Consider the following 14,032-nt stretch of genomic DNA (forward strand, 5'->3'; position numbering starts at 1 on the left):
GCCCGGGCGGGGCGGGGCGGGGCGGGGCGGGGCCCGGGGAGGCGTCGCTTCCCTCCTGGGCCGCGCGGGCTGCGGCCGCACCCAGGCTTCTCCCGCGATCCCTAATGCCCAGCCCGGTGCCCCGTTTCCCAGTCTTAAAAGCCGTGGCAGCTTACTGTCCTATCCATTGTAAAGCCACCCAAGGCATAATTCTTCATGGCATTCCAACCATGAACTTCATCAAGTTTTTCATTTTACTGTTTTAATTGGAATAACTACATGTAGTCGTATAGGGAAAAAAAGATCAATTTTTTCCAAACTTTCATGATTAGCACTATTAGTAAGTTCAAATCCAGGTTGTACTTACTATGATGGGGAGAGGAGGGTCGAGGTGGGGAAGCAGGGAAGTACTCAAAAGTAGTGTTGTTCAAAAACCAAGAACCTTGCTTAGTGTCAATGGATATTCAACTGATATTTTTACATGTACACTCTTCAGATCGTATGTCTTGTAATTCCTTCTTGAAACTGAGTTGATAATGCTGATTCTGATGGATATTTTTTCCTCCCAGTTCGGAGTGAGCAATGCTAGATGATGCAACATGATTGGGAATGCCTACTATGTTCTTTTGCAACTGAGTTGATAATGCTGATTCTGATTGATATTTTTTCCTCCCACCTCAGAGTGAGCAATGCTAGATGATGCAACATTATTGGGAATGCCTAGTATATTCTTTTGTATCACCACAGCTTAATTGGGATGAAAGGCTCATAAGTAGTGGGTATATACTCCCATAAACTTTTAAATTAAGTCAATAGGCTTCCCACTGCTTCTTCTATTCCCACCTTCCCAGCCTCACTACTTGGTAATACACAATGACTGGCTACAGCAATAAAATAGTAATTATCTAGATTCGTGTTCTGCTTACTTGAGTCCATTCTGGCACCTGTTCGGTTGGTCCAGATATATGGAAACCCACCTATTTACTGGCTGCAGACAAGGCTTTCTTACTACGAGATGACACACTTGAGAATATCCCATATGCCAAGAGCTTTTCACCTACTAGTGAACATAACTTGGGGTGGACAGGACAGGGAAATAATGAGGTGAAGCTCCAGAAAAGATGAAGAAAGACCAAAGAATCTGGATGGCATCCAATCACTTCACAATCATTATTGGGAAGACCACACTAGGGGTCAGTAAACCTCTTCAATTCATCCCAATAATGTGTGGAGAAGTGCTGATAGAAAACTTGAGCTCTATATATCTTATCACAGAAAAAACTTAGACTGTCTAATATACAAAACTTAGGCAAAAATAAGAGTTGAGAGCCCAAAACAATATCTACTTAAAAATTACAGTAGTTATTTCACATGTGATAGAGGGATATAATATTTAAAAGAAAGTTTCGGTAACTCTGAAGGGGACAATCTTATGCTTCTCTATAACCTTACCTCAAACAAAAGGAAGAAGAAAAGATTGTTTTTACATTTCAAAATCATGACAGTACTTATTCTAAAAAGTGACCCACCCATTTCCCAGGCTAGATTTTTCACCAATTAGGTTTCTTTTTAAATGACATTAGAAACTCACAACCAAAACTGGAAATATAATTTTCCCTTTAAAGAAAAAAACCCACAATTGATGATGTTTAAAGTAGAGATAAAGGTAACTTCAAAATATTTGATAACTCCAAGTGTCCTGTGAATAATTTTTTCTTTTTTTTGCCTAATTAAGAGAAACTCAAGGTCATATAGCTATCTAAGAGATCTAAGAGCATATAATATAGAATTGCTGGTCCCAGATTTTAGGTCCAAGACATTAATTGGAAATAATGCATGCTAATACTATAAAAAAGGTCATAATGGACAGATTTCGTGTGTGTGTGTGTGTGTGTGTGTGTGTGTGTGTGTGTGTGTGTATGTGTGTGTGTGGTGTGTTTTTGTTTGTTTGTTTGTTTGTTTGTTTTTTGAGATGAAATCTCCCTCTGTCACCCAGGCTGGAGTGCCGCGGTGCGATCTCGGATCACTGCAACCTCTGCCTCCCAGGTTCAAGCCATTCTCCTGCCTCAGCCTCCTGAGTAGCTGAGACTACAGGACTACAAGTGCATGCCACTACAGCCGAGAAGGCCCCACTGCCCAGCTAAATTTTGTATTTTTAGTAGAGATGGGGTTTCACCATGTTGGTCAGGCTGATCTCAAACTCCTGACCTTGTGATCTGCCCACCTTGGCCTCCCAAAGTGCTGGGATTACAGGTGTGACCCACTGCACCTGGCCTGGACAGATTTTTATGTTATAATTTTACCTTAAAAAATTAACTTACCACAGAAGAAAATAGTAATGCAAAATTTTGAATTAGCAACTTCATTTTTTAAAACTTAGGGTTTTTTGCTGGGCGTGGTGGCTCACGCCTGTAATCCAAGCACTTTGGAGGCCAAGGTGGGTGGATCACCTGAGGTCGGGAGTTCAAGACCAGCCTGACCAACATGGTGAAATCCCGTCTTTAAAAAATATATATATATATATATATATATATTTTTTTTTTTTTTCGTGACACTATACACCTGGAGATGGCAACTCCTGTTTGTTTGTTCATTTTTTTTTGTTTTGAGACATGGTCTCACTCTGTTGCCCAGGCTGGTGTGCAGTAGTGCAACCTCTGCTCACTGCAACCTCCACCTCCCAGGCTCAAGCACTTCTCCCACCTCAGCCTCCTGAATAGCTGGGACTACAGGGGCGCACCACCAAGCCTGGCTGATTTTTGCATTTGTAGTGGAGAAAGGGTTTCACCATGCTGGCCAGGTTGGTCTCGAACTCCAGACCTCAAGTGATCTGCCTGTCTTGGCCTCCCAAACTGCTGGAATTACAGGCATGAGCCACAACACCCAGCCGGCAGCTCCATTTTTGATTGCTTATTTACTAACCCTTCAATTCACAGACAACCTAATCAACACTGAAAGGGGTGGAAGAAAGGGCCTATGACATCTTGGTTTATTCTAAGGGAAAGACATTTTAACATTAAGCATAACCCTAATAAATTTCAGAAATGCATATGCCATAAAATATTTCCATTTCAAAAGCTGTATCAAGGCCAGTGCGATGGCTCAGGCCTGTAATTCCAGCCCTTTGGGAGGCTGGAGCGGTTGGATGATCTGAGGTCAGGAGTTCGAGACGAGACTGGCCAACACAGTGAAACCTTGTCTCTACTAAAAATACAAAAATTATCCGGGCATGGTGGCAGACGGCCATAATCCCAACAACTCTGAAGGCAGAGGCAGGAGAATCACTTGAACTCAGTAGGTGGAGGTTGCAGTGAGCCAAGATTATTCCACTGAACTCCAGCCTGAGCGACAAAGAGAGACTCTGTCTCAAACAAAACAAAACAATTATAACAAGAATAAATACTGGAGCCTGGCTGGTGTGGGGGCTCAGGCCAGCACTTTGGGAAGCCAAGGCAGGTGGATCACTTGAGATCAGAAGTTCCAGACCAGCCTGGTCAACATGGGGAAACACTGTCTCTACTACATAGTTCTACTACATAGTCCCAGCCATACAGGAGGCTGAGGCAGGAGAATCACTTGAACTTAGGAGGCAAAGGTTGCAATGAGCCATGATGCCATTACACTCCAGCCTGGGTGACAGAGCAAGGCTGTCTCAAAAAAAAAAAAAGAATACTGGGCTTTTGCCAGGCACAGTGGCTTAAACCTGTAGTCCCAGCACTTTGGGAGGCCAAGGTGGGTAGATCACCTGAGGTCAGGAATTTGAGCCCAGCCTGGCCAACATGGTGAAACTGTCTCTATTAAAAATACAAAAATTAGCTGGGTATGGTGGTGCATGCCTGTAATCCCAGCTACTCAGAGGGCTGAGGCAGGAGAATTGCGGAGTTTGCAGTGAGCCAAAAAGGCCCCGCTGCACTCCAACCTGGGCAACAGAGTGAGTCTCTGTCTCAAAAACAACAACAATAACAACAACAACAACAACAACAACAAACTAAGCTTTTTCTGAAGATCCAAAATTTTCCTCAAGGAATAAAATTCTGCATCTAGTTTCTAATTCTGTAACTAATTCAGAAGTTTATCAACACCTATTTATACATTATACAACTAAATATTCCTGTGTATAAATCTAAACATATATATTCCCTTAACAATTGTGACATATGGATGTGAGGGGGCTTTTTTGTTTGTTTTTGAGATGGAGTCTTGATCTGTTGCCCAGGCTGGAGTACAGTGGCACAATCTGCGCTCATTGCAACCTCTGCCTCCCGGTTAAAGTGATTCTCCTGCCTCCGCCACCCAAGGAGCTGGGACTGCAGGCACCTGCCACCACACCTAGCTAATTTTTTTTTTTTGTATTTTTAGTTGAGACAGGGTTTCACCGTGTTAGCCAGGATGGTCTCAATCTCCTCACCTTGTGATCTGCCAGCCTCGGCCTCCCTAAGTGTTGGGATTATAGGCATAAGACACTGTGCTGAGCCAGATGTGAGATTTTTTAAACTTCAATTTAAATCGTATTCAAAAGCAAGAGAAGGATGCCTCACAACACAACTTTTATAAACTACATTCAGTTTAAAGTAAGAATATGTTTTAGGTCTACTATTGGAAAGTCATAAAAATAGATTTTCTGATTTCATCTCTATGGCCAGGTTGTATTCAAGATTATACATAAAAAAGAAATTCTCATTAAGTCTCCATGACATATTGAATGGGTAACATAATAAATATCACACTGTGCATGTTAAATTTACATGTGTAAATTGCAGTAATATTTCCTAACATACAAGTTTTAATGCATTTTCATTTTATATATCAAATTAATACTATAAAAATTTCAAGTGAGTTTGTTTTAAAATTTCACATCTCAAGTACTATAGACAACTGGTTGTGTCATTTGGCAGGTGTCTAGATTTGTTTCCTCAAAACAGGGACAATTATATTAATTAAACATTCAGATAAGAATTTCAGATAAATGCCTGTTGGAGAAATGTAATTCTTCCATCCCTTAACATTCTGTATATATGTATATATACATATTGAATTTGCTTTAGTCATGACCACTAGTCCCGAACGTAACCCACTACTTAGTTCAAGTGATACTAGTTATTCGTTAAACTGTAACTTAGCCCCATCCTAACATCAAGTACTTTTTCCACTGTTATTTAACTATGGCTCATCTAACATTTGCTAAGGAGTTCCAGGAGTTATCAAGTTACCAGTTTCAACCGACCCTTGGAAAGTGAATGGCTACTTTGGTGGTTTTATTTTAGGAATATGCAAATCTAGGTAAATTGGAAAAGAGAAAATTAAATAAGCAACACTCTCAAGAATGGTAGGAGTTTTACAAGTTACTTCTCAAAATAATAGAAAATGAAGTATCTACCCAGATTGATGTTAGTATTATAGCAAGTTACCGGAGGCCATAGGATCAAAGACCACCAATGGTCATATTCGAATACTTTAGAAACTAATCCCTTAAGTGAGGCCTAAAATGCATCATACTTACACCAAACTTCACTTACAGAAGGATTCCATTATATTCTGAAGTTAGAGCAAGGAATGAACACTTTCAACAACAAAAAAAGGACTAATAAAAAGGGAACAGAATGGGTATTATCTTGACAAAGCTCACAGTAAACATCACTGTAAAGCTACAATTAACCTGATTTTGTACTACCATAGTAGTTTGTCAAATATTTATGCCTGTAGTCCATGAAATATCCTTAAATGGTCATTGCTGAAAAATTTCCACCAATGTGACTTCAGCACTGATAAACTGGAATTATCTACAGCTTTTCAGAGTATAAAAAGCAGTTTCCTTAAAAAAAAAAAAAAATACAAGAAGTGTTTAAGTTTATTTTGAAGCAGTTTCACTGTTGCCTATTTATCTTCCTCCCCCTCCCCAATTGAGGCTTGCTAAAAAGGAAAAAAAAAAAATCTTACCTGTACTTAAGAGTCAACTCTTGTGTGAAAGGGTCGTTACCAAAGGCCAGTATTCTTAGGCTAACTTCTTACCTAGTTTTAAAATTATTAATCTCTCTGCATGACATAGATGAGTCCACTACTAAATTGAAGATACAGCTTTCATAACTATTTTGAGCAACATGAAACAAACCTATATCATTTGGAAAGATATCAAAATGTCTATGTGCAATAGAAGCATTAGGTTCACTATGCATTTTCCTATTGGTTTTACTGAATTTCTCACAAGTTCTCCTTAAAGAGAATAAGAAAGGAGTAAACAGGTCCTTTCACTAAAAAATAAAAATGAATTCCTCTCCAAAGGATGTGAATTTTAAAGCTTAAGTCCAGGATCGTGGATCACCAAAGGGCTGCAATATTCCTATCTATAACAATCTCAAATTGGATATGAAGGAAAATGGACAAGCTGTATATTAACAAAATGCAAGACTATCTAGAACAGTTTGCCTTTTAAAAAAGAAATCTATTGTAGTGATTTAAAGCAAGTATTGCAAAAGCACTGATTCCCAAATCAGAAAAAACAAAAACAAAAACAAAAACAATATATCTGTTTCCCTACCCAAGTAATTCTGTTGGAAACATGCTACTAGAATTTGCCATAAGCTCAGAAGTTGAGCTGTTTTACTAGAAAATTAAAACAAGTTTGACTAAATGTACACTCAATATTAAGTCACTTCAAAACTCGCCTGCTGTCTCTTGTTTCAGGCTCCTGTATGTCACAAAAAGTAACTTGTTTCCATAATTCCTTTGGCAATTATAAGACAACTTCTGCCCAGCTTTTGTTAAAGACATATTTTATACTTAACCCCAGACTATAGCTCATGTTTTCCTGGAATATTCAGGTGAATTTTCATTTGCACACTTAAGTTGTAGGAGAGTTTGGGTACACTAGGAAGACCCCCACTCAGGTTTCTGTATTTAAGGGTGGGTGAAGTTTATCCAGATTCTTCTCCCCTTAAGTTGTTGGAATTCAAGGCAGCACCCTCATCTGGGAATTAAACAAGATTGGTTAGATAAATTCCATATCATACTAATATCTTAAAGACTAATATGGGTAAAATATAAAGGAAGGAAAATTGAAAACTCCAAGACAGTAATTTTGAGATCAATTTCAGCTTTACTTTAAATTTGCATTTGTGCATTTGTTTCCAGAAGGATACCTCTCCTTAACATTACTGCAATGTTCAGTTTAAAGTAGCACATAAAAATAAACAATTCAAGCTCCTATATATTTTATTGTTTCCAAGCTTCTATCGAACAGGTGTGCAAACTTCAGGTTTCTCATCTCAATCAAATCTCCATGCAGCAACTAATCAAAAATGCTCAAGTCAGCAAACACACAAAATGAATTAAAGAGAAACCTCAAATAATGTTTTTAAAAACCAAACTTTGTAACTAACCTTTTATAATTAACCTAAGTTGTTGCACCTCCATTTGCATACACCAATCTAAAGACTTCCAGTAATAGATCTCATACTTGGCACAAGGGCATTTCAAAGAAACAAAAAAAGAAAAAAAAAGCAAACAAAGAGAAAGGCAAAGAGGTTTACGCTGACTTGAGTGCAAGCTTAGTCCACTTCTTCGATGGTCGGTCCCCCTGAGGCTCCTGAACCTCCGCTGCCGCCGCCAGGACCGCCTTGGTAAAGTTTGCTGATGATGGGGTTGCAAATTCTTTCGAGCTCTTTCTGCTTGTGTTCAAACTCATCTTTTTCTGCCATCTGGTTTCGGTCGAGCCAGTTGATCACCTCCTGACACTTGTCGAGGATCTTGTTTTTGTCCTGCTCGCTAATCTTGCCCCTCAGTTTCTCGTCTTCCACCGTCTGCTTGATGTTGTAGGTATAGGACTCCACGGCGTTTTTGGCCGCGACTCGGTCGCGATTCGCCTCATCCTCCGACTTGTACCGCTCCGCCTCCTGCACCATCCGGTCAATGTCGTCCTTGCTCAGACGACCTTTGTCGTTGGTAATGGTGATTTTGTTTTCCTTACCGGTGCTCTTGTCGGCGGCGGTAACGTTAAGAATGCCGTTGGCGTCGATGTCGAAGGTAACTTCGATCTGGGGGACCCCGCGGGGAGCAGGGGGAATCCCGGTCAGGTCGAACTTGCCCAGCAGGTTATTGTCCTTGGTCATGGCCCGTTCTCCCTCATATACCTGCACCAGCACGCTGCTCTGGTTGTCTGAGTAGGTGGTGAAGGTCTGCGTCTGCTTGGTGGGGATCGTGGTGTTCCTCTTGATGAGTGGGGTCATGACACCGCCAGCTGTCTCGATGCCCAGTGACAGCGGGGTCACGTCGAGTAGCAGCAGGTCCTGCACGTTCTCCGATTTGTCACCGATGAGGATGGCCGCCTGCACCGCAGCGCCGTAGGCCACCGCCTCGTCGGGGTTGATGCTCTTGTTCAGCTCCTTGCCGTTGAAGAAATCCTGCAGCAGCTTCTGGATCTTGGGGATACGAGTGGAGCCGCCCACCAGCACGATCTCCTGGATCTGGCCCTTGTCCAGCTTGGCGTCGCGCAGCGCCTTCTCCACCGGCTCCAGGGTCCCGCGGAAGAGGTCGGCATTGAGCTCCTCGAAGCGGGCGCGGGTGATGGACGTGTAGAAGTCCACGCCCTCGTAGAGCGAGTCGATCTCGATGCTCGCCTGCGTGGACGAGCTCAGGGTGCGCTTGGCGCGCTCGCAGGCGGTGCGCAGCCGCCTCACGGCGCGCTTGTTGGGCCCGATGTCCTTCTTGTGCTTGCGCTTGAACTCCTCCGCCAGGTGGCTCACCATGCGGTTGTCGAAGTCCTCGCCGCCCAGGTGGGTGTCGCCGGCCGTGGACTTCACCTCGAAGATGCCGTCCTCGATGGTCAGAATGGACACGTCGAAGGTGCCGCCGCCCAGGTCAAAGATGAGCACGTTCTTCTCGCCGCCCGCGCAGCCCTTCTTGTCGAGGCCGTAGGCGATGGCCGCCGCCGTGGGCTCGTTGATGATCCGCAGCACGTTGAGCCCCGTGATGGTGCCCGCGTCCTTGGTGGCCTGGCGCTGCGAGTCGTTGAAATAGGCCGGGACCGTGATGACCGCGCTGTGCACCTTGCCCCCCAGGTAGGCTTCCGCGATCTCCTTCATCTTGGTGAGGACCATGGAGGAGATCTCCTCGGGGAAGAAGGTCTTGGTCTCCCCCTTGTACTCCACTTGCACTTTGGGCTTGCCCCCCTCGCTCACGACCCGGAACGGCCAGTGTTTCATGTCCGACTGCACCGTGGCGTCCTCGAACTTCCGCCCGATCAGCCGCTTGGCGTCGAAGATGGTGTTGGTGGGGTTCATGGCCACCTGGTTCTTGGCGGCGTCGCCGATGAGGCGCTCGGTGTCCGTGAAGGCCACGTAGCTGGGGGTGGTGCGGTTGCCCTGGTCGTTGGCGATGATCTCCACCTTGCCATGTTGGAAGACCCCCACGCACGAGTAGGTGGTGCCCAGGTCGATGCCGATGGCCGGGCCGCGGGCAGACATCCTGACGGAAAGGCGAGCGATGTGAGGACGGGAAAACCAGGGAGACCAACCCCGCGGCGTCAACTAACGGCCGCCGCGCGCCGAGCACTCCCAACAACTCCCCGCGCCCGGGCCCGGCTCCCGGTCCTTAGAGCCGCCTCCGGGAACTCCCGGACCCAATCCGCTCCCGGGACCGCCCTCACCGGCTCTTCCAGCCCCACCGCGGGCTTGCCTGGGTCGGAGTGACTAGCCGGTGGCCCAACAGATTTCAAGTTGGACGAGGGGCGGGACTCCGTCCGCGCCAGGAGACAGAGGGGCGGCCGTTATGTAAATGAGGTTCCTCCCAGACTCCCGGCCGCTGGGCCGCCGCACCTCGCGCGCCTCCTGTTCTTTGCGGGCGTTAGGCGCGCGCTCCCGGAGCCGGGTGTACGCGCTTTTTCCGAGGTCTTTGCTCTAGCAGGCGTCTTCGGATTGGCAGGTCACGCGGCCAATGAGCAACGCGGACTGGGGCGTGGCCTGGGGAGGCGGCGTGTAAGTGGAGCCGGGTGCGGAGAGCCACCGGGAGGGTTCGCTCAAGTACTGAGGCGTTAAGTGCAGTTCAGTGCCAGGTGTGCCGACTCGTTGAGCACGCACGGGCGGAGGGACTCATTCTGAGTTGGTTGCACCGAAGAAATACGGCTCTAGCAGCCTGTTTTCCCCCGCGCCGTCCACGCAGAGGGAATGGGGAGTTGGTGTGGCTTGAAGGGTGAGGGCGGCTCCCTTGTGCGGGGAGAAAAGAAAAAATACTGTCTAAACCGGCGGTCGGCCTCCTGGGATTTTAGAGTACGTGCTTCGCGGTGTCTCGGTGGTTGTGAGCGCTCGATTAAAACTGCCTGGCGGGGGCCCTGCGCGGTAGATCGCGCCTGTAATCCCAGCACTTTGGGAGGCCGAGGCGGGCTGGTCACGAGGTCACGAGATCGGGACCATCCTGGCCAATGTGGTGAAACCTCCGTCTCTAAAAATACAAAACACGAGGGCAAGAGATCGAGACCATCCTGGCCAATAAAACCCGTCTCTAAAAATACAAAAATTAGCTGGACTTGGCAGGTGGGCGGAGAGAACCCGAGCCCGGGACGAGGCTGACCGTTTCCCCGCGCCGCTTGAGGGCGGCTGGCTGGACCGCAGACCAGGGAGTGGCAGCGACTCGTCCTCCTAGGAGCCTGCATTTAAACCCTCCTGCCTCTTCCTTTTTCCTGCTTGTCCTGCCGCTTTAAACTTTCTAGTTTCGTCTTCCTGTTCATTCCATTGCTTATTTTAGGTCGCAAGTGTTCTAGCCACTGCTTTGAGTACTTGACTGGAAAACCCATAATATAATCAGTCAGTCAAAACCCACTCGTTGAAACACCATAAAGTCACTCAGTTAAGGTCACCCCGGCACACACGCGGTTGTGTTCGTGACCTAGTCATGTTTCTACTCCGCTCAATGGAATGGAATGATTTTCTCTGGCTGTGCTGCGGTTAATATTGGAGGCATAAACCCTGCGAAGAGGGTAGATGAAAAGTAGCACGATTCACTTCCTCCTGTTTCACAGGTATGTGAGGAAGGTCTGGAAAATACTCTGACACCAGGTGGTTATCTGTAGAAGCAGGTTCCCAAATAAATAGGCTCCTGGACAGGCGCAGAGGCTCACGCTTGTAATCCCAGCACTTTGGGAGGCCGAGGCGGATCGCTTGAGGTCAGCAGTTCGAGACAAGCCTGGCTTACATGGTGAACCCCATCCCTACTAAAAATACATAAATTAGCCGGGCGTGGTGACACACGCCTGTAGTCTCAGCTACCGGAGGCTGAGGTTGCAGTGAATAGAGACCGTGCCACTGCACTCCAGCCTGGGGGACAGAGCGAGACTCCGTCTATAAAATAAAATAAAAGGGCTCCAGGAGGAAGCAAAGACAGCGATTACTTCACATAATGTGTGTGGGGAGGCTTGGGGAAACCTTTTCATAAAGCTTGAACAGGAACCTACCTACTACGTGGAAGTAAAAAGGCAAATGAAATGGGCTGGCCTTCAGAGGTGGAGAGTCTAATAAAACAGTAAACATAATTCGGGAGAAGAGCTGAAAGAAAAGCGCCTTGGAACACAGAGGGGCACACCCAGGCTGAGGGAAAAGTGTGTTGCTGGGGGCTGCCTGGAAGAGGTGGCATGCCTGAGCCGGGAGCTGAAGTTTGCCAGCAAAGAGTAGGAAAGTCATTCTTTATATAGATTGTGTATGGGCGAAGATGAGAGTAGTGTTTGCTGGGGAACTAGGACTTCTGTACAGAAGATAGTGTCACTGAAAGGAAGGGATACAGGCAAGAATAGGCTCTTCAGGTGGATAGGATACATTTCAGAGCTTTTTGTGCCACATGGTCTTTTTCCTGAGGCTTTGGGCAGGGAGCATTGTCCTTTAAAGCAGGCTAGAAATGTGGAGCCCATGTAAAAGCTGTGTGACATGTTGCAGGAGAGTTTTTGTTTTTTGGTTTTGTTTTGTTTTTTTTTTTTGAGACAGAGTCTTACTCCAGGCTGCAGTTAAGTGGCACGATCTCGGCTCACTGCAACCTCCACCTCCTGAATTCAAGTGATTGTCCTGCCTCAGCTTCCTGAGTAGCTGGGATTACAGGTGCCCGCCGCCAGGCCCGGCTGATTTTTTGTATTTTCAATAGAGATGATTTTTCACTGTGTTCCCGAAGCTGGTCTCGGACTGCTGAGCTCAGGCAATCCACCTGCCTTGGCCTCCCAAAGTGCTAGGATTACAAGCGTGAGCCACTGTGAGCCACGAGCCCGGACTTGGAAAAAAGCTTTTGTCAAACTGAAAAGTTATCTGTGACCAAAAAGTAATGTTGACAGAATTCTATAAAGTCAGTCAATGAACATTTAAGGTTATTTTACCTAGTGAACTATATCATTTCCAGTTTTTAAGAACATAATTTGCTATTAATTGGTTAATTTCTTCAGTTACTTAGTACTATTTTTAACCATAATTCCCATCTTGTTTTCCATGAAAATGAGAAAACTTTGAAAAAGGAGACATTTTAAAGAAAATATTAGGGGTCGGGCGCGGTGGCTCACACCTGTAATCCCAGCACTTTGGGAGGCCGAGGTGGGCGGATCACGAGGTCCAAAGATCGAGACCATCCTGACCAACATGGTGAAACCCCATCTCTACTAAAAATACAAAAATTAGCTGGGCGTGGTGGCACGCGCCAGTAGTCCAAGTTACTTGGGAGGCTGAGGCAGGAGAACTGCTTGAACCCGGGAGGTGGAGGTTGCAGTGAGCCGAGATTGTGCCACTGCACTCCAGCCTGGCACCTGGCAACGAAGCCAGACTCTGTCTCAAAAAAAAAAAAAAAAAAAGAAAGAAAGAAAGAAAGAAAGAAAATATTAGGAAGGCTGGCGTGGTGGCTCATAATCTCAGCACTTTGGGAGGCCAAGATGGGTGGATCACGAGGTCAGGAATTCAAGACCAGCCTGGGTAAGATGGTAAAACCCTATCTCTGCTGAAAATACAAAAATTTTAGTTGGGCATGATGGCAATACCTGTAATCCCAGCTACCTGGGAGGCTGAGGCAGAGAATTGCTTGAACCTGGGAGATGGACGTTTCAGTGAACTGAGATTGCACCACTGCACTCCAGCCTGGGCAACAGAGAGAGACTCCTGTTTCAAAATAATAATAATAATAATAATTTAGAAAAACAAGGATAAAACCCAGACTTTTCTAATTGAAGCTGTCATGAATTGAGTACAGATCTCTTGATTTTATTCCTGAAAATTCTTGTCTTTTGTGTAGTTGAGGGAGATGCTTGTTTTTTTTTTGTTTGTTTTTTTTTTTGAGACACAGTCTCACTCTATTGCCAGGCGCCAGGCTGGAGTGCAGTGGCACAATCTTGGCTCACCGCAACCTCTTCCTCCTGGGTTCAAGCAATTCTCCTGCCTCAGCCTCCTGAGTAGCTGGGACTACAGGTGCACACGACCATGCCCAGCTAATTTTTGTATTTTTAGTAGAGATGGGGTTTCACCATGTTGGCCAGGATGGTCTGGATCTCTTGACCTTGTGATCCACCCACCTCGGCCTCCCGAAGTGCTAGGATTACAGGCTTGAGCCACCGCGCCCGACCAGTTTGCTTTTTGAGATGGAGTCTTGTTCTGTTACCCAGGCTGAGTGCAGTGGCTCACTGCAACCTCTGCCTCCTGAGTTCAAGAGATTCTCATGCCACAGCCTCCAGAATAGCTGAGATTACTTATATGCACCAGCATGCCCGTCTAATTTTTGTATTTTTGGTGGAGACAGGGTTTCATCATGTTTGCCAGGCTGATCTCTAACCCCTGTCTTCAAGTGGTCGCCCACCTCGGCTTCCCAAAGTGCTGGGATTACAGGCCTGAGGTTTCTTTTCTTTTTAAAGAAAAGAGGAAGTTTGTGGGCTGTAAGCAATGCAAATTCTTTGTAGAACTGATGATATATGACTTAGAGATACAGTCTCAACTACAACTGAAACAAAGAATGTGAGAAAAGCAAATTCTTTAGATCTCTTGTATTCAGTCAGCCCTCACACACTTACCTCAAGCAAACCAAGATTGCAAAAGGAAAGCAGGCCAGAGTT

General features: G+C 45.7%; 1 protein-coding gene across 1 annotated transcript; it reads right to left on the reverse strand.

The window, feature by feature from the left end:
• Nucleotides 1-7,052: 7,052 nt before the first annotated feature.
• On the reverse strand, nucleotides 7,053-9,665 carry HSPA2 (heat shock protein family A (Hsp70) member 2). The gene has a single exon (XM_003924427.4). It carries the CDS (start codon nucleotides 9,435-9,437, stop codon nucleotides 7,524-7,526), a length of 1,914 nt encoding a protein of 637 aa, XP_003924476.1. The 5' UTR covers nucleotides 9,438-9,665; the 3' UTR covers nucleotides 7,053-7,523.
• Between the last annotated feature and the right edge of the window lie 4,367 nt (nucleotides 9,666-14,032).

Source organism: Saimiri boliviensis, chromosome 2 (genome assembly GCF_048565385.1).
Source record: "Saimiri boliviensis isolate mSaiBol1 chromosome 2, mSaiBol1.pri, whole genome shotgun sequence".
Lineage (NCBI taxonomy): Eukaryota > Metazoa > Chordata > Mammalia > Primates > Cebidae > Saimiri > Saimiri boliviensis.

Excerpts from the sequence above, each read along its gene's own strand:
- HSPA2 (XM_003924427.4), bottom strand. The coding sequence starts at position 9,437 with ATGTCTGCCCGCGGCCCGGCCATCGGCATCGACCTGGGCACCACCTAC.